This window comes from Rhamphochromis sp. 'chilingali' (assembly GCF_963969265.1).
Source record: "Rhamphochromis sp. 'chilingali' genome assembly, chromosome: 11".
Lineage (NCBI taxonomy): Eukaryota > Metazoa > Chordata > Actinopteri > Cichliformes > Cichlidae > Rhamphochromis > Rhamphochromis sp. 'chilingali'.
Window position 1 is genome coordinate 20,484,671 of NC_137938.1, and position 26,530 is coordinate 20,511,200.

General features: G+C 41.7%; 1 protein-coding gene across 2 annotated transcripts; it reads right to left on the reverse strand.

Moving 5' to 3' along the window:
- Window positions 1-258: 258 nt before the first annotated feature.
- On the reverse strand, window positions 259-25,706 carry nkd2b (NKD inhibitor of WNT signaling pathway 2b). Of its 2 annotated transcripts, none has more exons than XM_080896265.1 (10): window positions 25,436-25,706; window positions 25,281-25,307; window positions 25,071-25,162; window positions 4,622-4,682; window positions 4,004-4,131; window positions 2,712-2,807; window positions 2,230-2,371; window positions 1,925-1,982; window positions 1,699-1,820; window positions 259-1,559 (listed from the first exon to the last, which is right to left on the reverse strand). In XM_080896265.1, exons 1-10 carry the CDS (start codon window positions 25,458-25,460, stop codon window positions 943-945), a joined length of 1,368 nt encoding a protein of 455 aa, XP_080752391.1. In that variant the 5' UTR covers window positions 25,461-25,706; the 3' UTR covers window positions 259-942. The 2 variants fall into 2 exon arrangements, with proteins under 2 accessions (XP_080752391.1, XP_080752390.1); XM_080896264.1 differs by having other exon boundaries at window positions 1,699-1,823.
- Between the last annotated feature and the right edge of the window lie 824 nt (window positions 25,707-26,530).

The window sequence follows — 26,530 nt, forward strand, 5'->3', positions numbered from 1 at the left end:
AGTAGGAAAAGCTGTAAAACTTATGAAAATACAATTAAAAGTGAGGAACTTAAACCCTTTTCCACATTTTGGAATTTTCCAAGCTGTCCAGAGAGCTGGATTAGAGTCTTTGGCAGACTGAATCCAGTCCCCGGGCCTTATCTTTGACATCCTTGGTTTAAATGGTTTAAATTTAAAATAAAAAAAGTGTTTTTCCTCTTTCTGTCCACACTTGCAGCAGTTACAAGGATAAATAAACAGACGTTCCCTGCAATAATATAAATGAACTATATAACGTTTATTAAAATATATAAAAGACAAAATACATATATGCATAATTATACCCATGATGAAATATGCATATAGAGTATAATAATTATACAGTAAAATGTGTTTACATATATATATATTTTTTATACATATACCAAGATATTTTTGCATTAAAACTGGCAGTGGTGATTTCATATCCCCCCTCCCCCCCAAAAAGGAAACCCCCTCGGTCCACAGCAGGCCTCCGAGAGGAAATAACCCTCTGAAAAGCTTGAGAGCAGCAGCACCTTTACACCTGAGATCCATGTTTTGGAAAGGTCTCGCACAGAACAATACAACAATTCTGACAAATAGCTTCCATGAAGTATAATCAACAGCTTCAGGAAAGGAGGGCTGTTACATCAAAAGTCATCCTCTTTTATACTGGTACCTTCCCGGCAGAAAATCTACAAATAACACTCACAGTGTGGCACACGATATCATCCTTGTGGTGCAGCATTATCTGTCACCAAGCCACATGCTCCCCTGGTACATCGAATCTCGGGATTTAACTGTTTAGCTTTCAGGAAGGAAATTAAAAGATCCTGGGCAGAAGAGTGAGACCCTCCCATGGGATGACATTTAGTCCTTGTGACTGGTGTGGTTGGCTGTGGTTGGTCCTGTACAGTTTCAGCCACTGCACGCTGAAAGCGGTCATGTCTGGTGGTAATGGTGGTAGTGGTGATGGTGGTGGTGTTCGTGATGATGGTGGTGCTCATGGCGCTGGACCACAGGAACCACAAAGCCAGGGCTTCCAGGAGGGACAGACACCTGCTCTCTCTCCAGGCCTGGCAGTACAGAGGGCACTGGGGGTGGCTGCTGGGGGTGGGACTGACTTGGCAGAGGGGTTTTGGATGGGGATAGCGCCTCACGGCCTTTGGCCCTCAGGCGTTTACTGTGGCTGTATTGCAAAGGATGCTGGTGGTGGCCGGAGCTTTGGGCTTGGTGTGGCAAGTGGTAGACATCCTGACCTCCATGAGCTGCTGCGCTGCCGCTGTGGAGCACCGTCTGCAGAGGAGGGTGGTGGCCATGACATTTAGTGGCTTTACCACTTCCGCTTCCCCCATTGTTGCCTCCGCTACCCTTGGAGGTTCCTTTAGGGGACTTGACGAACTGTGCACCTTTGCTTCGAGACTCGGTAGGATTGTAGCTATCACTGATGACCTGTGAGCGGCGCTGGTGCGCAACTTGGACTTCTGGTTCCTGGGAGCGCGAGCGGCTCTGGGAGCTGCGAGCATGAGCCTCCTGTGGAGGAAAGACAGGGGTGGTTCCTGACAGACAGGGCGGAGACAGAAATTAGTGTAGAACAGCTAAATTAAAGCTCCTGTAAATAAAATTACAATTTTATTTCTCTTCCCTCAACTTGCAAACGAGAAGGCTGCACGAAAACAGAACAGAAAAGACATTTACCTTCAAATCTGGAGGTGTAGTTCTCTATACCAGCCAGGTCAAGGTAGTGATTCCTCCTCTCTGTGTTCTCATCCACACAGTAATGTTGACCCTCAGTGGCTGGTGGCTCATTACTCTGCCCTCTACTGTTGTAAATAAGCATGTGGGTGCGTTAAGAAATAAATAGCTAACTCTCAAGTCGAGTCAACACAGTGTACACAGGAAAGGTTTTAAAACAAGTGCTGACCTGATGTAGGACGATAGCCTCTTGTCGGCTGAACGACCCTCCTCTTGGTGACAGCGCTCTGATGAGGGAGAGATCAATAGTTCAGACAAGGGAAAACTATCTTTCCCATAGATTTGCCATATCTGTAAGCTGCTATGTATAAATCATAAGCCAGGCACTGTAAGTTTTTGTATGGTTACACGTGAAACACTGGCCACATTTGTTGCTTCTGTTGCAGAAAATAATTCTAATAATGATAATCGTAATGATATAATTAAGAGTATTGTTACAACGATAATCTAAGTTATAATGCTGGTGCCATCTACCTGCCCCCGTTTCTCTTCTGTGGCTTCTGGGCTCTGGAGTGACAGTCAGTTTGACACGCAGAGTCTTGCTCTTGTTATGACAGGACTGATTCACAGAGGCATCCACCACATCATAGATGGTGTGCATCAAACTCGACATGTCCTACAGTGACAGATAAAACACTTTTAATACAGTTTCTAGTGCTGTCGTCTGACAGAATAACGTGTAAAAGGACAGACTATGAATAGTAAGAAGACACATGACACATGTAGAAGGCTCAGACAAGCACAACACAAAGGTAACATGATGCGAAGTAGCAGTGATCTCAACTCTGAATCTCAAAACACGTATAAGGTGCTTGGAATTTATAAAATATGAAACCAAAACAAAGTACCAGCACTCGCGGATGAACATGTTTATTGATATAAAATTAGTTGCCAATAAATGAATAAATATATTTAGAGGTATGCTCATCAGTAAGTGTCGCTATGTTGTCACATACCTCTTTAGTAACTTTTCCACTGTTGTCAAAGTCATAAAGAGTGAAGATCCACTCCTGGCGGTTGTCATCCTCCACAGAAACATCACACTCCAAATCCTGAGAATACAAACATTTAAATTTTTAGCAGTTGGTTGGCTTTAATCTCCATGTTTTTACTACTGCATGTCTGCAGTGTGCCAAAGAGAAAACACAGCAGCATTAATCACTGTGGTCAGTAAGTCCTTCAACTTTCTACAGATGAGTCAAAAATAAGTGTGGCCACCTTTCGGAGTTACCACTTTTTCTTAACCAACTTGAAGTCAGAAGTATCAGGTAACATGTTCATGAATGGAAAAATAAACATCTGGAGAATAGAGCCTGCAGCAGTGGAGATGGAGAGCTGACACAGTGTGAATGAGCACGTGCATTTACAAGAGATGAGACCTCAGGGAGAGACAAAGCTCTTTATGGTTTCATGAAATAACCTCGGCTCACGTAACCAGTGGTGATCACCAAAGGGCAAATCCAAGCAGTTCTTTAAAACATGCAGGTCTAAACATTACAATATATTTATTGGTCCCTAAATTCAATCAGGATATGGTCTGGAGTGGTGTAAACCTACAGACAGATCTGCCCACATAGAGAAGGCATGCTGCGGCAGCATCCATTTACTGCCTGCAGTAGATGTTTAAATAGCTTTTGGATCTTAGCATATGGCTTTTTATTTCTAACCGGGGGAAAAAAAAGTGTCATATGAGGCAACACTGACTCAGTGTTATACGCACTCGTTTAAAATGGTGTCTGAAGCTGTACGTGGCTTAGGCTGGAACGCCACAGTCCTGCTCTCATTAAACCCAATGTCAGTCAAAGTTATCCCAGTTATGTCCGTACACTAACCCACTCCTGCGCACATACTTTGTGATAAACATCTGAACTGTTGTGTATTTGTAAACGTAATCACATTACGTGGTTGAAGTGTGGTAAGTACGGTGGTCTTGAGAGGTCAAGCGGACTGCAACTTAGGAAAACACCAGCAAATGCTGCAAAAGCACACAAAACACAACACGGGTTTTTCTGGGGACACAATAATGTGACGGGCCAGCTGGAGAAGTCACAGAAACCGAAATATTCAAAGGCTTGCAGAGGATTCATCGATGTTGTGTGGGAGAAAAAGATGCAAAGTATTATGTGTTTTAATCACATGATTCATATAATACTATAGATACATGCTTGCTGTTAGCCTTTACTGTTAGCTTGGCGCTTCTCCTGCAGTTATGTCATGTTATTGTGTCCCCAGAAATAATTGTGCTTACATTCAGGCTGATACGCTTCTTCCCCGAAGCTTTGGTTGCGTCTCTAAGTGTCTCCCTCTCGCCTTCTTCTGAGTGCAGGTACTGCAGGTAGCTTTCACAGCCCTCAGCCTTCTCTGGAGGCAGAACCACTGTTAACACAAGAGGACACATTTCAGTTAGACACAAACACACTGATTTAATTTCATTTCAAACATCCTCTTTAATCGGAAACCCTCACAAGCCTTTATCCTTTTTGTCTGGCTACAAGGTGTCTAAGCACGACTGCTTTTTCATTCCAAGGAAAATAGTGTTTCTTTTATGCTATGCATTTGCCTTAACCTACGAAATGAAGCCAAAGATCTGCGCTCTAATTGATGGCTGTTAACTGTTCCAGATGTAATTAAGGAAAGCTTTTAAGATCTGCACGTGATACAAGGCTTATTCTTACTAGTTTTATTACAGACGTTTATTTTGTAGTGGTGCTGTGCTTAGTCCACGTAGCTTGGTATGCTTTAATCAAAGCCATTAAAACCCAGCTCACTGCACGTTTTGCAAAAAATCACATCCAAAGAAATCTTGTGGAAAACTTGTAGTTTGACCACAAGCCAAATCAATTGAAGCACATCCTTCTCCACTTACCCTCTAGGGGACAGTGTTGATCTGTGAACTGTCCTTCCTTCAGCTCACCATTTGGAAACTCCTGTGACAAGGAAACAAATTAGAAGAGAGAGAGAGGGAGAGGAGGAGGACGAAGAGGAGGAGGGAGAGAGAGATGTAAGTGAATCTACAGTTCAGACCACAGACACAGAGAAACAAACAGTTCCAGCTAAAGCATTTCCTACTCAGATGAACGGGAGAGGGCTGGAGGCTCCAGCGCAGCCAAACACTTTGAACATCTGCACGCTTATTGTGTTTCACTGTCTGGGACACATCAGGCCCAGCCACAGCCAAGCTTTCAAGATTCCTTCAAGCCCTTCAAACAGATCCCTCACATCCATCAAAAAAAGACAAAAAACCTCACCATGATGCACTTCATCATCTGAGCTCTCTCTCAGCCAACCTGTTTATTCTCATCCTGCTTGACGCGACACCCACCGAGAAGCATTTGATGGCAGCTCTGAGTCTGTCGTATTTCTCACTTGCGACTCGGCTCAGAGACGTTTGGTTTATGTAAAACAAACTTCACAGTGAGGTCTCAGCAACAGTTATTTTGAATGGAGAATAATTACCAGATGGAAATTTCCGTGCAGATAGGATGGGACTGATTAAATGCACAACTCTATAGCCATAAAACAAAAGCAGGGGAAAGGAGGGGGTGAAAAATATCCTGCATTAAACAGAACCACAATGCATTCATAAGCATCCTATATATGTTCAGGCACACTGAGGCAAAGGCAGCAGGGTCTCCATGCACACACACGCACACACACACACACACACACACACACACACACACACACACACACACACACACACACACACACACACACACACACACACACAGCTAATCTTTAATTGCAATTGGATTGTGGAAACAATGAAAATTAAGTGCAGCACAGGCCCTAAACCACAAGTATTTAAACAACAAATGATTCATCTTATTTACGTCATTCTCAGTACTCTAAGCTGCTCCACACACACTTTGAAATAAAATCACACCAGATTGAATCAAGGAGGCCCACTGAAATGAGGCAAATAAAAACAGATAGATGCTAGAAAACAAAAGAACTCCATGTACCTTCAGCTCAACTGAGGCTCGAGCGGGAGTCTGAACATCTGCATGCGTTTAGGTGAATGAGCCCCCCCACCCTTTCCTCTCCCTTCCCCTTCCCCTTTCTGAGAGTAATCACAGCACCAGGGCCTGTGGTTCTATTTAACAATCTCCAAGCCTATGATTATTCCTCACTTCAGAGCATGATACCTCCAGCCTGTAATCTGGTGCTGACCTTCACCGCTAAAGGGGGAGCCCATTGAGTCTCAGGGTCAAGGCTTGGATACCCCTTGCAAATTGGCCACAGGAGACACTGAGAAAAAACAGCAAAAAGAATAGGAGTCGAGCCTCGGGGTGGGGGAAGAAAGGGAGGCAGGAGGTGAGGAGAAAGAAAGAAAGAAAGAAAGAAAGAAAGAAAGAAAGAAAGAAAGAAAGAAAGAAAGAAAGAAAGAAAGAAAGAAAGAGGAAAGCGGGCGCAAAGGAGAAGAGAGGAGGAAGGTGAACAAGAGAGACAAAGATAAGAGAAGCGAGAAAGCAGATAAGCGTCGAGGTAAAGGAGGAAGCAGTTTGGGAGATAGTGCCTATCTGTTGCTTACTCCAGTCTCTGGGAGCTCTGGGGGAGGGACGGAGGTGGGTTTTTAGAGGCTCTGGAAGGCTTCTTTGAGAGGTGGAGACAACTGATACCAATCCCTGGGCACCAAACAAGAAGGGCTCTTTAATCATCAAAAGCGCACACTGGAAACAAAGCGTATATGTATCCATAGACAAAAAACAAAGCAGTTTCCATCTTTTGTGGTTTCTGCAGCCAAGTTGTTGTTTCCTCTCTGCACTGGATGCTTTTATCTCTCCTCTCTGTGCTCAGTCCCATAATGAAGGCCAGTATGTAAGGAAGAGGGAGTTCACACAGAGACACTGTTCTGCAGCTCAGGGGAAAATCAAAGACAACCACCGATTCCTCCCATCCTCATCCCCATGAGGGTGCGAAGCAAGGTATGAGCACCTCCAAATGATTCAGCCTTAAATCCAATGAAACTAAATTAATCAACCAGCTGGTCTTTAATTAAAAATCACATATTGGGATGCATCTCGCTGAGTGCAAAATGAGGGAACCAGCGGGGCTTGTGTTGAGCACATGGCTCCCCCGACTACCACCACCACCATGTTCATTACATCTATGGGGGGAGCTAATGAGAGAGCAGGCTGGGGCCGACCGCAGTCTGCAGTTTAACGTCCAAACACATGGCATCTCTATCCCCATCGCCCACAGTGTCGGGCTCGAATCTGCCCACCACATGTGTAATTAACTGCTTTCTGGCATCTAGCAGCTCTCATTCTTTCACTATCAGATCACAAACTGCTCTGCGGCCTGCGGAAATCTGTTAGCATTTTGGAGCAAAGTGTTCCTCATTTTTCTACCAGTGGTGTACACCTGAAATCCTTGAAGTGTGTCGCATTGGGTATGGAGGAAAAAAAATACTAAAAAAAGCCAAGGCTGCATGTGCAGAACAGGCACTTCAACAGGAATGACAGGGAAATGATAAGGTATCAGATCTCAGTTTTCTTTAAAAAATGCATTGGAAAAAAAGCAGCGACAGTGTTCCATGTAAACAGATTCTGTCTCCCAGACACCTTGACATAAGAGACAGAAAGAAAGGTGTGTGATGTTTGTTCCTGTTTAATGCAGCAGTTCTGCCAAGCTTCCCTAAAGCCTCAGCCTACTGCCAGACTTTTATGTGGGATAGGGTAACCAGGGGATGCTTTCATAGCTCCCTACCAGGTGACATCAGACATCCCCCAGCAGCCCCTCTCTCTCACTCCCTCTCTCTCTCTTGCAGCCTGCCTACCACCCATCCTCCCACTGGAAAACAGTGCACATCTTTGTTCTCACATCACTCCCTCTAGCTCACCCCCTAAATATAAGTGCACACACTTCTTTTAGTCAATTCTTTAAACCATATGATGCACAACTGCTTTTGAAAACTGTGTCTTAAAAAACACGAGGCTAACATGATTTTTTTTTACTCAGTTCCTCTCTCCTCTGGGTATTCTACATGGAAACTCGATCTGATGTCTGCATGTGTATCCAAGTATAAACATATGGAAAAATACAAAACATGATACAGTCTGTTTCCTCGTGTATTTTTGAAGTTGTGTGGTTTTCTGAAATCCTCCAGATTGCTTTTTTTTTTTTTTTTTTTTAAATATGAAAATATAATTGGAATAAAAGTTCTCTATGACATTCACAGTTTGTGGAAACACAAAGTCACCTCGAACTGACACAGAAAGGCTTCATAGCCATCAGCCAGCCAACATTCCTGCTATTAATTGGAGATGACTGCTGGGTTCTCTGCTAATGAAAATGTGGACCGAGTAGAATCAACATAAAGACGGGAGCACCAGCTTGTAAACAAAGTGGATTTTCTTATGCATACCGGAGGATGAAACTAGAGGAGTGTGGGGCCATTGAGAAATAAAAGCCCTCCATTCCTGAAGAAACCAACCTGGCCTTGACTCAAAACCAGATGTGAGCAGTTTTACTGAAGAGAGGCAGAGTAAAAAGTGTGTGGGGGGGGGGTGTTCCTACAATAACGGGAGTTAAAAGACAAAAGATCAGTTGCACAACTCCCTGCCTCGCAGGACAGTAAAAGAAAAATAAGTGTGTTACTTTTTTGATGGCTGGAACAAAAGGGTCATTTTCTTTTTTGTTTATCTGACCTCTGGTTTTAATCAAAGTCAGTGACATTATGCTGCTCACAGTCAACAGAAGCATTTTACCACAGTTAGCATTGTTTATACTAATTTCAGCCTGCACGATAATTATCTTCAGGACCGCAGTATTTTTGCGTGCTATCATAAACGAGCCAAAAACAACTGTTTGTTCTAAGTTTGAAATGAAAACACCATCTCATCAAGTTTCAGTTACCAGACGGCTAAAATTTGCCTTTGTCTACTAATTATCTATCAGCGTGCCCTGACACGTCTTTCTCTGGATGGAAATGAGATCAGAGCAGAATGCCATCCTGTCATCTGGACTAGCCCGGGCACAGATATGGCAGTTTCATTGTAGCGGGATGCTCTCCGAGGTCAAACAGGAGGCAGAACCTCTCCCTTGGCACAACATGAATCGCTGGGGCGAAGCCTCGTCTGTCCTACTATAACAACAGCTGTGGTGAGAGATGAGCATGCTTGCATGTCTATGTAACAGCAACATGTAAACCACTGAAGGTCACCCACTCCCCTTCAATCAGGATATACTATCTCTTAAACTCTCCCCTCCTCACCCCACCGCTGATCTTTCTCTCGCTTTGATTGTGACCTGGTGGATGGCATAAACAAAGATTAGCATCATTGGCTGGCCACCCTGCATCTGTCACCAGCGCTGTAATCAGCTTGCTTTCATTAAAGTGAGCTTTGATAGGAGACTGATGTAATGGAGTGCCCTTCTCTCAGCTGTCACACAGGCAGCTACTGTAGGGACTTGGAAACCATGTGCTTCATACCAGTGACTCGATCAGTCTTACAGATCTGGGTTAGGCGAATGTACTAAATAGTATTCATAGTAGATCACGACACTGTTCATGTAATTGATCAGAGAAAACATAATGTGGCGCACACATTCTCACTGCAACCTCAGAGCAGAACTCTGCATTACAACACCGACAGACTCTGCATTGCCATCTTCTTCTTTTAACAGCCACAAGTAATGCTGCTTCGTAGTTTTGTGAGTAAAGACTTAAATATTTTGTGTCTAAAGTCTGGGCCAAGGGTAAAGTCTTTACCCCCGTTTGGACTGTTAAATAATTAGGAGACTCATTCATTTAAACCAAGCAGAACATTAAGTTTGTACCATAATGCTTTCCCAAAGATTTAAGGAGTCTTCAGGAATAGTTCTACAGCTTCTTGAAGGACATTTAATCCTCATCATTGGATGTTGGCTGTCTTTTCTTCTGTCCTCAGTCAAAATGATCCCACACTGTTTCAGAAATGTTGAGGTGCAGGCTTTGGGGAGGCCAATCCATGACTGATAGTGTTATATTGTGTGTTTTTTATCCAGGTATGCTCTTACTGGACTGGCAACATATTTGACATAATCATCTTGAAAAATGAAGCTGTTTCCCAATCAAATGTTTTTTAGATGTTACTGTATGGTGAATCAAAATCTGATGATACTTTTATATATTCATAAGTTACACTTTAACACCACTCATCGAAATACAGTCAAAAACCATGCCAGAGCCTTCACCGTGTTTTACAGATGGCTGTAGACACTCACTGTTGTATGACTGACTGAACCACAAATTTTACATTTGGAGTCATCTCTCCATAACACCCATTGTTCTTGTGCGATTCGGCATATCTTAGCCTCTTCTCCCCGTTTCCCCTTCTTAAGGGGCTTCTTGACACCCACCCTTCTACTGAGACCATTTCTGATGAGGCTTCAGTGAGCAGTAGGTGGATAAACTGAAGGGCATCTCACAGGTCCCATGCCAGGTATTTTTTTTTTTTCAATTGTTAAATGACATGACTTTCAAACATTGTTAATCTGCTATAGTTAGCTTTTGGGTCTTATACTTGTTTGTCCTCTACCTTTCCAAGTTCCTAAAACATTTTGAAGACACGCTACACACCATGCAGAGGTATGCCAAGTTTTCAGCTAATAGTTCATGCAAATCACCTTATGTCTGTGTCTGCCTATCTTATGTCTTCCGAGCTTTTTTATTTTGGGCTTTTTTCTTTTGTAGATTAAATTAAGGAATTCAGAATAAATTTTATGTTTCTAGAACATGCTGCTAGTAGGCAAGTCCCTAAAAATTCAATTTAAAACTGGTTCTTTGCTAAGCCTATGTGTAGACGCAACACTGGTTCATCCCTTGAGATAGGTGCCTTTTTCATAAAAACAAATTCATAAATATTTCTCTCAAAATACTCAGGTACAAGGACTAGACCAAAAAGAAGTAAAAACACAAAAACAAAAACAGACAATTTAAAGCCAGAAAAATTTTGAAAGATCTTCAGAAAGAATGCAGAACTATTGCTCAAGACAACTTTAAAAATGACAAGAAAGTCCAGTGCCTTAAAAGCAAAGTGGAAAGAAATAAGGGGTGGCTCAAGACTTTTGCACATTGCTGTAATTAAGACTTTTGTTGTTTGTTGAGGACAGATATTCAAACCAGCTTCGCCTACTGTGTTAAACATATGAAATCCAGGGCTGGAGCACTCTTCATGACCAATTAATCGTGCTTCTTGTTAAAAATTTTCCCTGACCTTAAGATGATCCAGTTCTCATATTAAAGTGGGGAGATTTTTAATAAAACAATCAAAAGAATCATTCATCTTTTACCTTGCAGCACCAGATATTAAGAACACACATAAACTAGACAGAGAACACACAGCAAGCAATATTTTGAGCATATACGCACAGCCTGACAAACAAGAAAACAAGAAGGAAGCGAGTTCACAAGGCACCGGCATATCAAAGTCAGCGTAGGACTCAAACAGGATGTTCCTGTGTTTCTGGCCTCCATGTGAAATTCTGTAAGCTCCTGCACAGGCCCCTGGCTCTTAAGCTCGGCCAATGGGGAGCTCGTCCAGGCCGATAAAGCTGAGAGGATTTGTTCCACATTCCACAGGCCCTTTAAAAAAACACAGAGGATCTCAGAATGCCAGGTTGTGGGTGAGGCAACTGGGACGCCAATACCATTATGGTCCAAAGGTAGCTACTCCATGCAAGTGTCCAGCTGAGCTTGAAACCAGCTGCAATGATCTCATGTAGCCAGGGGTTTAGTACATCAGCAATTCAGACTGGTTGTCTGTCAGTTACAGTGAACAAGTGAGCATGTCTCCGTCTTGTCTGCTTCTAGTGGGCAATAAAAACACCTCAACACAATCACTCTCATCTGTAAGAGTGCTTTTTGTGTACTCTACACTGTGTCAGGTTTCCAGCTGTCTGTCTAGCAGTGAGATGTCAGTTGTAATAGCTCTCACCTGTGAGATAACCACCGACACACTGTTTTCGCTGCTCATTTTGCTAAGCTGCAAGAGATTTGAGTCATAGCATTGAAAACCAGACCCAGCAGTGCATAGGGGCGAGGCTCTGCGGCTGGAGGCTGGTGGAGCTACAGGCGTTACAATGCTCCTGTGGGTGACTGAGAAATGTAAACAAATCATGTTGGGTAAGGACAGCTGCACACCAGTGGGTAAGAGCAGCAACACTGCTTTACATGTAGCATGTCTCTCAACCTGTTTCGTCTGACGCACTCCCTCATCTGTATCAGTCAAGCTCAAGTGCATCTTCATCACCACCCGTCAGCTCTCAAAAATGATCTCATGGATTACAAAATAAGTGTTACGTGGATACTCTTATAGAATGTAGTGTTTATAGGTATTTGAACAATGTTTTTAATCCAACAGTTTTAATCACGTATTTTAACTATTTATTAATTAGTAATGCTCAGTGCTTTTACCGTTTAGACCATCGCCTTTTTATGTTTAACGTTTGACTGCTATTGCAACTGTTTTTCTGTTCATTCATCTCTACTTTTATTCAGCCGTGCATTTGTCTGTCAGCTATTTATCACTGATTATCTACAGATTGGTTACAGAGACTGTAATAGGAAGATGGCCATAGATGGGACTCCGGTAACATGTTGGTTTAGTCCACGAATTGCAAAAAACTGTTATGCAGGGAGAAAATTAGTTATACAAAACTAGCCTACATTGAATCAGCTCTGGGTTAGGTTGCTAGATCAGAAATTTGCTGGACACAGGAATGAAGACTTCTAACACTTACCATAATATGGTCCAGTATGGAATATATTATGGACCATGGTGTTCCATAGACTGCATGGTATGTACTTAGCACAGTATGTACTATGACAGAAACTGCAGCACAAATGTGATTAACTGAATTAAAAATGCTTCAAAAGGGACCAACACCACAAACACAGTCAAGAGGTCCAGTTTACTAAGTTGAATTAGGAGGGGAAGGTCTAGCAGACATAACTGGTACCCGCTTGACACTCAAAGTCACTTAAAAGTGGGCAATAAAAAAACCTCGGGCACCTGTAGTTTTTGGCACTACACCATTCGAGTTCTGTGCAGATTTGCTGACTATTTTTCAGTCAATCTCAAATACAGCAGCCAGTGACAAAAGATGTTGTGGCTCTCCTGCTGTTATTATAAAAGCTTGTGGTGTGGTAGATGAGCCGTCTGCTGGTTTCCTGTATAGGTCTTCCAACCAAACAGAAGCTGGTTAAAGGTCAAAACCAAAAATTTCCAGTCCAGCAGTTACTTATTCCGATGTCTTTCAATGTAACTTACAAAGAAAAGTACAGATGGATATGAGTAACTACAAAAAGAAGAGCTTATGGAGTCGTGACCAGTCGATTCTTAACACATCATTTTGGAAGGCGTATTAGGCAAACAGAGACGAAGGTCTGTTGTAGTGTATTATCAGTGCATCAAAACTCCAGGGAGATTCCGGCTTGCAGGTAAGAGACAGACAGAATCCTGAGCAAAACGCAACAAATGAGGGAAGAAGAAGGCGGAGCCTCTAAAAACCCATCTGCTATAATCTAACCTAACTACTCTACAGACACGTTTGCCAAACCTCAGGTTCTAGGCGACACCACTTATTTGCATAATTGGTACTGTGCTCTTTACTGTGAGATATTTAAGGCTTGAGGCCCTCCTGTTCTCTGCAAAAACGTCCTGGCTTTGCAGACTGTGGTACACTTTTTGACACTAAATACAGTATCTTAATCTGACATGCTGACAAAAGTAGCAGCAGCTTATTCATAGTGGATGCACCCCTTTTATCTCCTTTCTCTCTTTGCAGTTGTGTAACTCCCCCTGACTGTCCTGTACCGCTGTCTCCTCCAGCCAGCAGCGATTGCCAGTCTCAAAGACCACAAGAATTCTTGACACTGCAAGAACAGGCTTAAATCCAAGCTGTGAAGTTCCTCACAGGCCTGGAACTGGACAGGGGGTCATCCCAGGGTCAAAACCAAATGTTTTCCTGAGGATTCCTAAAAATACACTCCTGCTGGGCACAGGAAGCAGAGGAGACTCCATGATCTTGAGATGATGTGAAGGAAGCCCGGCTATGTGAAATGGACAATTGCCAGTAAGTCACTGGCTGTGATGCTATGGCACGTGAGACGCAACCTCTTTTGAAAAAGAAGTAGAAAGTTGCAAGCTGAAGAGGAACAGATGAGATACTGAAAAGAGAAAGTAGCACATGGGCTAATTACTGATGCACCAAAATCATGCAAAGCTCATTCATATTTCTGTTGAATTATTCTCAAAGAAAATAATTGGTCAAAAAAAGAAAAAAAAGGATATTAGGGTATGCATGTGATGAATTGCTCTTGAAATCATAGCTACAAGACAAGAATATTAAAGCCTCGTGGTGCAAACCATGAATTATAATTTTTACTTGCAACACATCACAGAAATATGCCAAGTGCAGATTCTTAGACCACCATCAGCGAGACTTAACATCTGCACGTCTTCTTTTTGGACTCAGGCTGCCATGTGTGCACTTTAGTGACCTGACAGACTAGCTGTTTCTGAAACACTGTTCCCCAGTGTGAAATTCTGAAACGTAATTCATCCATGGCGCAAGCAGAGATCAAAAAGCTATGGTGCAGAGGGCAGCTTAGCTCAGCTCCACCTCCATCTCCAGCTTAGCTTTTTTTGCTGCAGAGTGCACGAAAACTGGTGCTTTCATGGCCGTAATATTAGAAGGTCTACAGGGCCGCGGAGGAGCCTGCACTTAGCTTAGTGTTAGCTTCCTTGTGTATTCTTATCTTATCTCCAATATAAAGCTACAAGCCCGATGGAGTCTTGCTCTCTATCATGCAGCAAGTCCGAAGGCAGTCCACTTGAAGCACTAAGTGTGACACTTAAAAGTCTGATAAAAGTTCTTTAAAGGGGATTTATGCTTCAAAAAGCAGAAGGGTGCTGATGTGCAATAACACCTTAAAAGCTATGAGATAATGAGGCGCTACCAGGATAGAGCAGCTCTAAAAGCCTTGCAAGCATGTGACAGTGGGGGTAAAAGTTCAGGTGTTCTGATACACTGGCATTTTTTGAAATGATAGGATCAGTTGGGCCCCTATCAGCATGAAGAATTAAGTGCTGGTTATAAAGAAAGATCCTGCGGAGCAACTGCACGTGATATTTCTGATGTTTTCATGCATTTCAAAGTCTCCTGTTGAGATTCTTTTGCAACATAACTCACTATATTTGGGCTTTTTTGAGGAACACATTTTCTCATCACATTCTGCTACACTTGTAAGCTCTTCTGTAAAACTGTAAGACACAAAAGGCAATGAGCGGCAATATCGTGAAATGATATCAAGATTTAAGAAAGTGTGTTTTCTTTTAGATCTGCCTCCTTTGAGCAGATTGTGTCTCTGAAAAGCTCTCAGTGAGGAGGGGCAGGCGTCTCATGGAGAACTGCTGTTTATTTGAAATGAACCTTTAGGTAAACATGTTACATGGCACACAGGGCTCAGGTCAGCTTTTGAAGTGGACGGGCTCAGGAAAAAATGGGTGGGGGAAGAAAAGAAGGCTGCCTTCAGAGGAAATAAGAACAGAGGCCTCTTTCAGCAGCATTTCATCCTCTCCCACCTGTTCTGTCACATATAGGAGCACAAAAGGTGTGTGGGTATATAACCAATGCATATTGTGAGAACTGCTGAGCTCTCATTTCTTCTGAACACATGAGCAGAATCATCCTGCAGTTTTTTGTTTTCATGTTTTGTTTTGGTTTTTTTTCCCAAAATTAAATTACCACCAATGACAAAAATAACCACTTCCTTTAAATGGGGACTCACTGAGGGTTTTGATGACGGGAGCAGGTTTGGGTAACAAAAGCACGTTTGCAGCCATCCCCCATCGGAGAGGAATGCGTTGTGCAAAAGGAGGGCCAGGCCTGTGCTGTCTGCAGAGCCTGGATCCAAGCTTTGAAGCTGCTAGTGTGTTTCAACAGCTAACCACTTTCAGATGGGAATGTGGCATTGTATGAGCTGAGTAATAGCGATACCTACACATGTGCAGGGTTGGGGTCCCAAAGAGGGGAAGGCTCAGCTCAGAGAGAGAGGAAGACTCCTCGGGGGTCTGGGTTAGGCTGTGTTTGAAAAAAAAAGAATAAGGATTTGGTAATTCCTATGTACAAATTGAAGACAGGAAGGTGGATAGTTATCTGTTAATCAGTGAGAACAGTTCTGCTATAAATTCCACCTTCTTCAAGTTACCTTGAAATTTGAATGAACGTGAAACAAAATCGTGGTACTACCCAACGTAGCATGTGTAACACTGAGCATGATGCATTACTACAGTGCTTGATCTATGCATAAAGAATAAGCTCACCAGCATACTCTTGGTCTTTTTTGGTTTTTTTGGATGGTTACAGGAAGCCAGGGTATGTGGCGTGTGTGGTGTTTCACTCTGAAGCCTCAAACCCAGCAGGGTGTCAGGTTCATGAATGCGGTGCAAGGATGAAGTTTCGACACATTAAGCTGCGACCCTGAAGGATGTTTATACAAGAGCAACACAGAAATTGAAGGTAACAAGAGACAAAAGGAGGCGTACACTGCATCGCATCATGAAAGGTGTTAATCAGCCCAAAACTATTCAGCTATACTTTGTATAAATGCCCCCCCCCCCCTTTTATGCATTGATATTCCCACAACTCTGTATCTTGTGATGCCCATTTTAGTTCCCTCTATGATTATCTAACATAGAAGTCATCTCTACATTTGATATGTATGTATTAGGACAATTTTCGACTGGCTGAATTTAATACATAACACACTTCTTTCCTAAAGAGTAATCTCCTGTCTTCTTTAAGCAAACAACCAAAACCTCAGACTTCCTTTGTGTCTTAAAACCTCAAACAAAACTAAATGTTGAAGAGTAGCAGATCTGGAGTGTCCTTTGTTAAGTTAAACACATATTCAGGAGCTTCTCACATCCTCCCCAAACGTATCTTGTGCACTATATTTAGCTAAATATGTAATTATAACAATGCAATCAATTAACAATGACAGAATACAATAACACTATGAGCAACCATAACTGAAAAAATATAATATTCCCCTGGTTGCTTTAAGGCTTGCGAAATGAAGTCCACTTGGAAAAGAACAGGGGTTTATGTGGAAACATACCTTACACACTAAAATGTAATAACCTTTGAGTCTCCCGGTGTTTTACTTGGCTTGGAGAGCACTAGATCAAACACACACTTGGATCCAGAAGCCTTTGCCAAAAATGTCAGCGCTAAGCACTGGATTCCAGCTTCAGGTATTTTCTTTCCCCTGGCAGGGATCGGGGGTAAAGACACCCACCAGCATTAACCCTCACCAGGGCTGCCCCAAACAGACACCAGCACACTACCCATGATGTAGTGGAGGCGAGGTCTCCCTGCTGTCATCGGTGACCATGCATTTCTAGCTCATTGAGTGTGAAGGAAAAACCTGTGCTTCTTTCAGAAAGGTGAGATATTACTGTAATCCATTTGTGTAAATCTCTCATTAATATAATGAAGAGAAAGCACTGATGGTGTGGCTGAGATTTCACTAACCACAACAGTGCTTCTGTCCAAAAGTGTGAAGATAAACAGTCCAATAATGAAGAAAACGAAATGATTGTAACTTCTTTTGTCTTATTTTTGATGCCATCAAATATAACCAGTGGGTAAAGCTGTGTGTGAAGCCTGCTTACAACTATTTATTATGTACTTATGGAAGCTGATTTAGGTATTTTGATTACACTATTTGAAAGGTTTGCTCTTACTCATTCAGTATGACTGTTTCTTAGCAACAAGAGTGGAAAAAAGAACATATACAATAGCTGAATAGCTTAATTATCACAACATGGTGACTTACCAGACAAACATGAGTATTTCATGTGAATATTATTTAATTATTTATGTTGAACTAGATTCAAGTTGTTAGGTTAAGAAAAATCGCAAATATTTGTGGATGGCTTTTTTTTTTTGCCTTTTTCCGGTCTTCTTCACGCCCAACTGATCGCAGATCCTTGTGCCTGATTCTGCTGGAGGTATCTTCCTGTTAAAAGGGAGTTTTTTCTTCCCACTGTTGTCAAGTGCTTGTACACAAGGGGTCATCTAATTGTTGGGGTTTTCTCTGTATTATTGTTAGGTCTCTACCTTACAAAATGAAGCACCTTTAGCCGACTGTTTTTTGACAGTCTTAGACAGCTTAACACATAGTGAGAGGCTTCTATTCTATGTTCACATTAGTGTAACAACAACTTAAGTGAGGTTATATTCACTTCACCTGCCTCTCCTCAGCAGACAGGGGAAGTTTGTTTTGCCAGCACACAGACAAAGCAGAGTGGAAAAGACTTGACTCAGCTTGGTTTTCTGGATTGACTGTTAGATGGCAGTACCCAGTACCAGGTACCTTTTTAGTAGCTACTTGTCCAGGGTTCCAACTGAGCCGAGTCGAGCTGAATATGCAACATCAACAGACTGCACGCCACTGTGTGACTCACTGGATGAGTCATAAGAGTGACTCCTTCACAAGAATCAAACCTGTCATTTTTGAAACCCGACGACGAGGGAAACGGCTGCACACAAACCAGCACTGTGGTCCAGCAACAAGGTGCAGACATTTAGCATTGGTTTAGCAGCATGTATGCTTGATATCGTCCATTGTTGTGTCGTGCTTGTGTCGCATAAAAAGTATGTCAAGGGACTTTTGGGCTGTGTGTGTGTGCGATAATGACCTCACCCACATTGAAGTGGTACTCAGTTCTAATGGAAACCGAATAGAGCTGAGTTGAATAGCTGTTTGTGGAAAAGAGGCAAAAGGAAACCATGTTCCCTGAGTTCCCTGAGTAAACTCCTGTAATTAGCACAGTTGACCTAAGCAGTAGACCCAGCCATCCATCCATGCTCAACATGGATGATGCTATTTGTATGTTTTAACTTCACTCTTCTCCACAGCCGGCTGAGGGTCTAACAACAGTACAAGCAAGAGTAACCCACAGACCGGTCGTACCACATGTCTTTGACACTGCCCCCATCTGACAGCAGACGCTCTCTGCGGGCAGAAAGGCAGACTATAGCTGCTCACAGATTTCCAAACCACAACCACCACCAAACCACGATTTTCCCCATCATACAGTGTTGTGGTGTGGGAGGTCACAGCAGGGTCTATAGGATGATTTTGTTGTCTTGCAGGGGATTTATAATTCCATGTTAAATGTACTCTGTAGGTACGTCGTAACCTATTCAAAGCAAAAAATAAAGAACTGCCAGGTAATATTCAGAGTATGTTTTTTTTGAAAGAAGGAAGTTATAATTTAAGGGGTTTTTGTAACTTCAAAACTTCAAAACAATGAAGGTACGTACTACAAGAAAAGGCTTTTGTGTTTCTGTTCAAGGAGTGAAACTATGGAACAAACTGAATATGGAATTAAAGCAATGTCCAAACATAAAACTGTTCAAAAAGAGTTATAAAAATATGATCTTCTCGATCTATAAAGAAAAGGAAAATATTTAAATTAAGCGAATGTCTCTATTTAAAAACAAACAAACAAAAAATTCATGATGTGATATTATAGTATATAGTATATCAGAAATCTGTTCACTATTTTTATTACAAATTATATCAGTAAGGAAGCTGACTAAATATTCACTGATAATTTATGGGACAGGGGTGGGATTAAATAAGTGTATATTTCTTCCCACTCCCTTTCAACATGTAAATTAATCAGAATGTTTTTTTGTATGTAATTTGTATAGTATATTTTTTTTCTCTCATTTCTTTTCTAAATGTACTTGTATATTGTTCACATGTTGAAATAAATTACCAATCAATCAATCAATCAATCAAAAACCTTTGATTCCTCCTATGCGTTTCCAGCTACTTCTGGAGAGACTCGCTAAAGAAGCCATACACAAAGAAGTGGTTAGGCTCTATCCATGAACTTGCTGCAGCAATGCAATAAAACAGGCATTGCGCTATATTGCCAGTGATGGATGAATGACTGTACCTTGCAAGGAGCAAAACAAATCCTGCTTTTCCTTGCGACTTTACTACTGGAAAGCAGTCAACTTGGAGTGATGTCACCCGACTTCCAAAGTAAAGGGAACGCAGCATAAGTGCTGGCAACATCGGACGCTTGGTGTGGCTACCTCGTAGGCTCTACACAGATTCACCATAGAAGTATAACTCAGGTGTTAAACCCTAATGTTGTAATCTACACCATAACCTTGCGTGCACTTCCCTCGAAATTTATCCACATGTCACACTGACAGCCTGCACAGGTGTAAATACTGGTAATGACATTGGCCACTTGCATAGTCTATATATATTCAACAGAGAAGTATACATGAAGCAGCAGGGAGGGATTCAGGCTACTTTTTTTTTTTTCTGTTTTAAGACTTTACGTTAAGCAGGCTGAATGCTGAATATAAATTTATTGTTCGAACAAGATTGGTCATGGATGTGCAGTAGATAAAGAGCTTGAATTCTAATAATGCAGAACCTGTATTAATACATAATTAAATGTGGCTTGGAGACTTAAGTGTTTTGAATGGTCAGCAAGACTAGAAAAGCTCTTTATAAATGTTAGTCATGTCCATAGAGAGACGAGAGTTTGATTTATCGTCGCAATAAAATCTACACAAATATTCCTTCAAGATTAAGGAGTTTTTTGTGACTCCAAATCTGTTTAGTAAAATGCGTTTTTAAAACAACCGACAGGAAGGATCTATAGGGGCCCATAGCTCATTTTTAGTCCCAGTATCCCCTAATAAGATTAATTTGGCTCTGGTTTGTGCTGACAGCGTGTAAATCAGTATGTAGCGTGTGTTTCTTTTTTCTTTTGATGGCAATAAAGAGTTATTTTCATGAGCATTGGCCACAAGAGAATTACAGTAAAAGAGAGCAAACAAGTACTTCAGACAAGTATCGTCAGAATAATAAACATTCAATTTGCTAACAGTGTTGTAATGTCTTTCTCCATTAGACTCAGGCCACGCATGCCACTCTGTAGCCTTTTATTCACTCACAAATATACAGACACACAGGCAAAGCCACGTGGGGGTGCACACCTATGCGCTCAGATATGAAAGAAAGTCTAAAACAAGCACGTCGCACTTGTGAGAAGGGTCAGAGCCAAGCAGGTGATGATGTTTACACTGACAGAGGAGTGAATGTTCTGAGCAAATGGCAATCAGTGTAGGAAAAACCAAGAGAGTAGCTTGATTTACACGTTGAACACTTTTACAAGTTAATGTGGGAAGCAAGCTAAGATAAGATCAATGGTCCACTTCTGTCTCCCTAAAGAAAGCAGTGAAGAAGGCAGATGAGGCTCTCAATTACCCCCCTTCCCCCACTACCTTTAAAACAATCAAATATCTCCCTTAAGAAAAAACAACACCCGTAAACTCTATTCCTCCTCCTTGTACTCTTTTCCTCTTCCCTCCCTGCCCCCCTTCCCACCACAGCCCCTCTCCCTGCTCCAGGATTTTTGCTGTACAAACCAGGAACAGATGTCTGCTGAGGCCGTGCTGAAAGACCCCGCTGTTCTGGATGCCAGCCACATGCTTTTCATTCAGAGATGAAGGCTCACAGCTCGCCTTCTTGTGAAGCCAATTTTTTTTAAAAGAAAAAGAAAAAGAAAGAAAAAAAAAGACGGGGTGGAAAAAACACAAACTAACTGCCTTCAAGTCTCTTCAAAAGCACAAATACAAGCACACCTTTTTTGTCTCCTCTCCACCATGTATTGTTCCCTGCTTGTGCCTCATTCTAGGATGTTTTCCTCTTCATTCGCGGACTTAGATGACGGAAAAGCAAAAGATAAAAAAGTCATGAGATGCTGCTGACAAAAATATTTCTTGAAAGAAGTCGAGGACTTCAGGAGCTGCACACACAAATGTATCCAGTATACTCACAGCCGAAGCAAAAGTGATCGCCCTTTTAAAAACTTGCCCCCGTGTGCTGAAAAATAAAGTGTTATTTAGTGTCATAGTCTTAAGATTACACAGATATCCCGGCCTCGGATCCAAATCAAATACTGCTAACTCAAAATTAACGTGGCGACTAGAAGATATACCCAAATGCCCAGCGGCAAAACTGCCCAAAGAAAACATCCATTTTGAGCAGGATCACCAAATGAGTATGTTATATAAGGGGAAAGTCTTATTCACGAATTCCGAATTGAATGTTAAAAAAACATTAGCTTACAATTAGTTTAGTGAGCTGCTTGGGAACTACGCTCTTAAACCTAATTTATTGTTGAGGGGTGAGCTCTATGTAACTCTTTGTAAGTCAAAATAAATTTGTGTCTTGCAGCTTTTGGCACATCGTTACATCCAGCTAATTCCTGACTCTTTTTCTTTTTTTTAACTTCAAGTGTGATATTATTAACCTTTCAAAGTGGCATAATAAAGCTCTTTGTTGTGGAGTTTAAGATGTTGACACACTCCTTCTTTGGAGGCCGCAGATATGGGAAGTTTTGAGACAAAAGGTGGTGCTGAAAAGCTGAATTAGCCTGTCAATATTTGGGCATTCAAACATGAGTGTTTGAAGCTCCAACGTGAAGCACAGTGTGTGTGTGAGAGAGAAACTGTGGATGTGTTGGTGTTCCTGGAAGCTTCACAGAGCTTGGAGGTAGCTTACATATTTAACAAGCGCAGATTAGGGTAATTTATTATGTAGTGGGGTGGGTAACTTTTCCACTAGGTTGATCTCACATGTAATGATTAAACATCACACGAGGTGCTTCAAAAGAGAAAACTCATCGTGAACACCTGCACCGAAGTGTCAGTATCTTGACTGTAGGATGAGCAAAGTCATTGCGCTGAATCGCTCTCTCTTTGTCCCCTAATGCCGCACTTCAAGGAGACTATAGGATTACACTGAAGAAACGGTACAGCTGCAATCATGAATCATGGTTTGCAGTGATATCAATATTTAAACAGGTCTTTAAATTTAAATTGATTTGATTTGATTGATTTAAATCCTTTGATCCTTTATCTCTTCCTGGAGCACAGCGATGCATTCGCACTTTGCCGGAGTTAAAAAAAAATAAAAAAAATAAAATCCTGCTTTATTGAAGAAATTCAGACTTACACAGACTGACGATGGGAACATGCATGTTATGGGGTTTTTGGTTTGTTTGTTTTTTTTCTTTCTGGTAGCACACTATCCCCCAGCCCATCCCCCAGGACGGGGAAAAGGGGAGGTGGGATAGAGGAGTGAGGGTTCGGAGCCTTCGCTGATATCAGAGCCCTTTTATAACTCCCAGTTCTGTGCTTTGAAGTCGCAGCCAGACAACTCAGGAATTCTACTCCCCCGTTTGACAATGAGGAGGGGGATGGTCAGAGCTCTGCCGTGTGTTTAGCCAATCTTCTCCTATATGAAATCATAAGGAATTTTGAACTGTCTCTGCAGCTCATCAGCCAGTACCGTGTGACGAAACCTCTATCTGGCATGAGGGTCATGTGCAAAAACACTGAGCTGAGGGGAAAAAAACGGGTCTGCAATGAATCTAAAAAAAAACTCCCAACAACTTCTAAACACATTAAATCATTATTGCTGTTTTTCTGTTTGCTCGGACCTGTTTAATCCAAACTCCAGACATCTAAGAAGCCATAATCCAATAATTACAACTGGAAATGTGACAGAGTAATCCGATCCCAGCGAAGAATTAATTAGCAGAATGTGGGATCAAACAGGGAAATGGTGTGAGCGTCTGATAGCAGAGATAAATTTTATCGTTGAGGAAGCTCTGTCTTGTAGGTGGGGAAATTATAAAGCATTAAAAGGGTCTCCAGGGACATTTCATATCTTTACAGGAAAGTTGGTTTAGGCCCATTTTTTAGCAGCATGAATGGAGCTTCCACTTAATATGAGCAGGCAGTTGCATGCTCTATCTGGAATACAATACTGAGGTGAAACTCAATATATGATCTAGTATAATTTTCATACCTGACTGTGGTTTATTTAGTAGTTTATATTCTGTATTCTGCAGTTCACTTTTTTTTTTAGATTTATAAGCATACATGTTTATTTAGTTTTACAATTACATCTACAACATACAGAAAAATATAAACTATCCAGTACTAATAAGTAACAAAAAATTCTACTATGCAAATTGATTCTTTTAGTCACTTTCTGACATAAAATAACCACTACCAGATTACATTTTACCACAAAGACCCATCGAGACCATTATATGCAATGACTGTGCTTGAATCTATCCACCTTCTCAGTCCACATGGAGGTAGTTTCAAAGAAAGCATGAAAAGCAAAGGGTTTGCTAGTTACATGCTAATAGCCATCCAGTTTTGTGGTGTGATTGAGCCACTAATACAACCAGCTAATAGCACAAATAAATCAGGGGTATGACTTTGATAGAAGTGAGGGAGGGAGCCACCTACTAATAAGTGCCAAGCTTATGCCTTTGGTGGTTTTCCTTCAGGGGAGTGGGAACTCAGCCTCCTCTGAAGCCGAGTAAAGTTCTCTTTAATTTGCCTTGAGTGGGTGGTTTATAGCCCTGATATAATCCATAACTCTTCCACTATTACAGCCACCTACCTCACAGATTGTCTGTGCCGCTGTGTGAACTTCTTGCAGTTTCTGTCTGAGAGCCTGAGACTCATAGTACCCCTCAAAAAGGTACGCTAATTGAAGTGATGTAATGTTATGCCACAGAGGGCTGCCCACTGGGAGCCGCGCTAGAATAGGAGGCACTGAAGAAAAAGACACAACCCGAGTCACAATGCCAGCAGCCACAAGAGCAAACTTTATATCCCTCAGTCTGAGAAATGACTGACTACCTTTCCAACCAGCCTGTGTGTGTGTGTGTGTGTGTGTGTGTGTGTGTGTGTGTGTGTGTGTGTGTGTGTGTGTGTGTGTGTGTGTGTGTGTGTGTGTGTGTGTGTGTGTGTGTTGCTTTGCCAAGCCGCTTCACTCATGGCTGTCATAACCCATCCAGCAATGTTGGCAAGGGAATAACCGCTGCAGTGTTGTGCCAGAGCCAGACATGACAGAAAGAACAACAACCTACAACTCTGCGAAGACATCAGCATGTCTTCACACATGCCTGTGAATACAGTTTGCCTCCACTTAAGTCAAGAAGTTCTTAGATCAGCTTTCAGGGGACAAAGAAATGTAACAGCTCTGAAGTGCCTCACAGACTCATCCCATCAGCAAATTCAAGCACACACAAAAACACCTGGCATGCTTTCGCCCCTCCACAATAATGCATTTTGTGTAAACTGTCAAACATATATAATGTGCACGCAATCCACATCCTAAAATTTGAATCAATAGAAGATCAGCTTAGTTTTGAAGAAAGTAAGAAAATAATTAATAAGTGTAGTATTACCTGCATGTTCTTCAGCTTTTGATCCGCCGCGCTGTACCTCTCACATTCCTCCATCCCTCTCCGGAGGAAGGCGTTCACCACAAAACTGTCTCCTGAGACGCGGAGAATACACAGCGATTAGCAGGTACAAATCTCAGGCTAGTCCTGCGGTTTATTAGACCGTTACCATTTACAAACCATTACGCAAAAATGATGTGCGTTTATCCTCACCTTCAGGGTTCTCTCTGCGCTTGCACGCTACGGATCACGACGCACGAGGATGTAAAAGAGACACTAGTTAGTTTTTTTTAGGCTACAATATTCAAATTGTGTCATTTCGCTTTATTTTTTATTTATTTATTTATATATGTATTTTGCTGTCTTACCGTGTTTTGACTGAAGTTTGCCCATTCTTTAAATCCCTCTTCCCTGGATCAGTAAATGTACTCCGAAATCCGCCACTTCTTACTCTACATGATCACATTGTTTTTAGTTTAGAAAGAAGAAAAGTCCAACTTCATCCAAAGGTGCGCACATATATCGCGCTATCATTGAAGCGTCGCTTGTCAGCGATGAGATGATCTGATAAAAATCGCTAAAATGATCTGTAAGCGGCTCAGGGTGCGCTCGCAGTCTGGCTTCCAGCTTTACTCCCGTTCAACTGATGTGAAACTGCTTGAACGCAACAGAAACGGCAGAGCGGGGCGTCAAGCTTGCAGAAGAAGAGAGGGACACTTCTGGTGCAGGCTTTTACAAAATAAAACACACCATTGGTGCAAGTTGAACTCGGTTTGAAATAGATTTGATCTACCATGTATACACGTATGCGTGATAAGGTTTTTAAAATGGAAATGTTGCCTACTCTGATATTAGATAGGCTGGTGGTATTTCTTTTAATTGATTGGTGTTAGTTTATTGTTTTTTGTTGGTTATCATTTATAATGATTATTTACAAGAGTTGAGTATTCTTATTTCTTATAGGCATAATAAAATGAATGGCATAATAAAATGAAATTATCTCCAATACCCACCACCATTATCCTGGTCAAGTCACCCGGAACCCGCTCCCTAATTCAGACAAAACAGCTCTACAGATCACACCAAATCTCAGTGTGTGTCCAAACGTTTTGTTTTTGTTTTTTAATTTAAGACAGTATGCTATGATGTTTTTATTGGAAATGCTATTTATTCCACCACTGAATACAAAAAACTTGTGAGTTATTTCAAAATGTCATCTTGATAATGGAAAGTTTAAAGTTGCTTTCGAAGAAACACGTTCCATACACTTTGTATTTTGTATAATTTCTCCTTTCGATAGTTTTTCATTTTTCCTATGTTCTCTTAGTACAGCTGTAACACACCTTTACCTCTACTTTGAAAAGTCAATTCCTTTTCCGGTTGCAGGTTATGTCTCTCTTGACTGTTAAACAATTATTGGCAGTTCATGAGCAGTTGAAAGCTGAACCATGTCCTCTGTTGGT

Coding starts and splice junctions, on each gene's coding strand:
- nkd2b (XM_080896264.1), bottom strand. CDS start 25,460: ATGGGCAAACTTCAGTCAAAACACG. Junction 25,308..25,435: donor CAAACTTCAGTCAAAACACG/GTAAGACAGCAA, acceptor CGTGATCCGTAG/CGTGCAAGCGCAGAGAGAAC. Junction 2,808..4,003: donor AGAAGCGTATCAGCCTGAAT/GTAAGCACAATT, acceptor TTGTATTCTCAG/GATTTGGAGTGTGATGTTTC.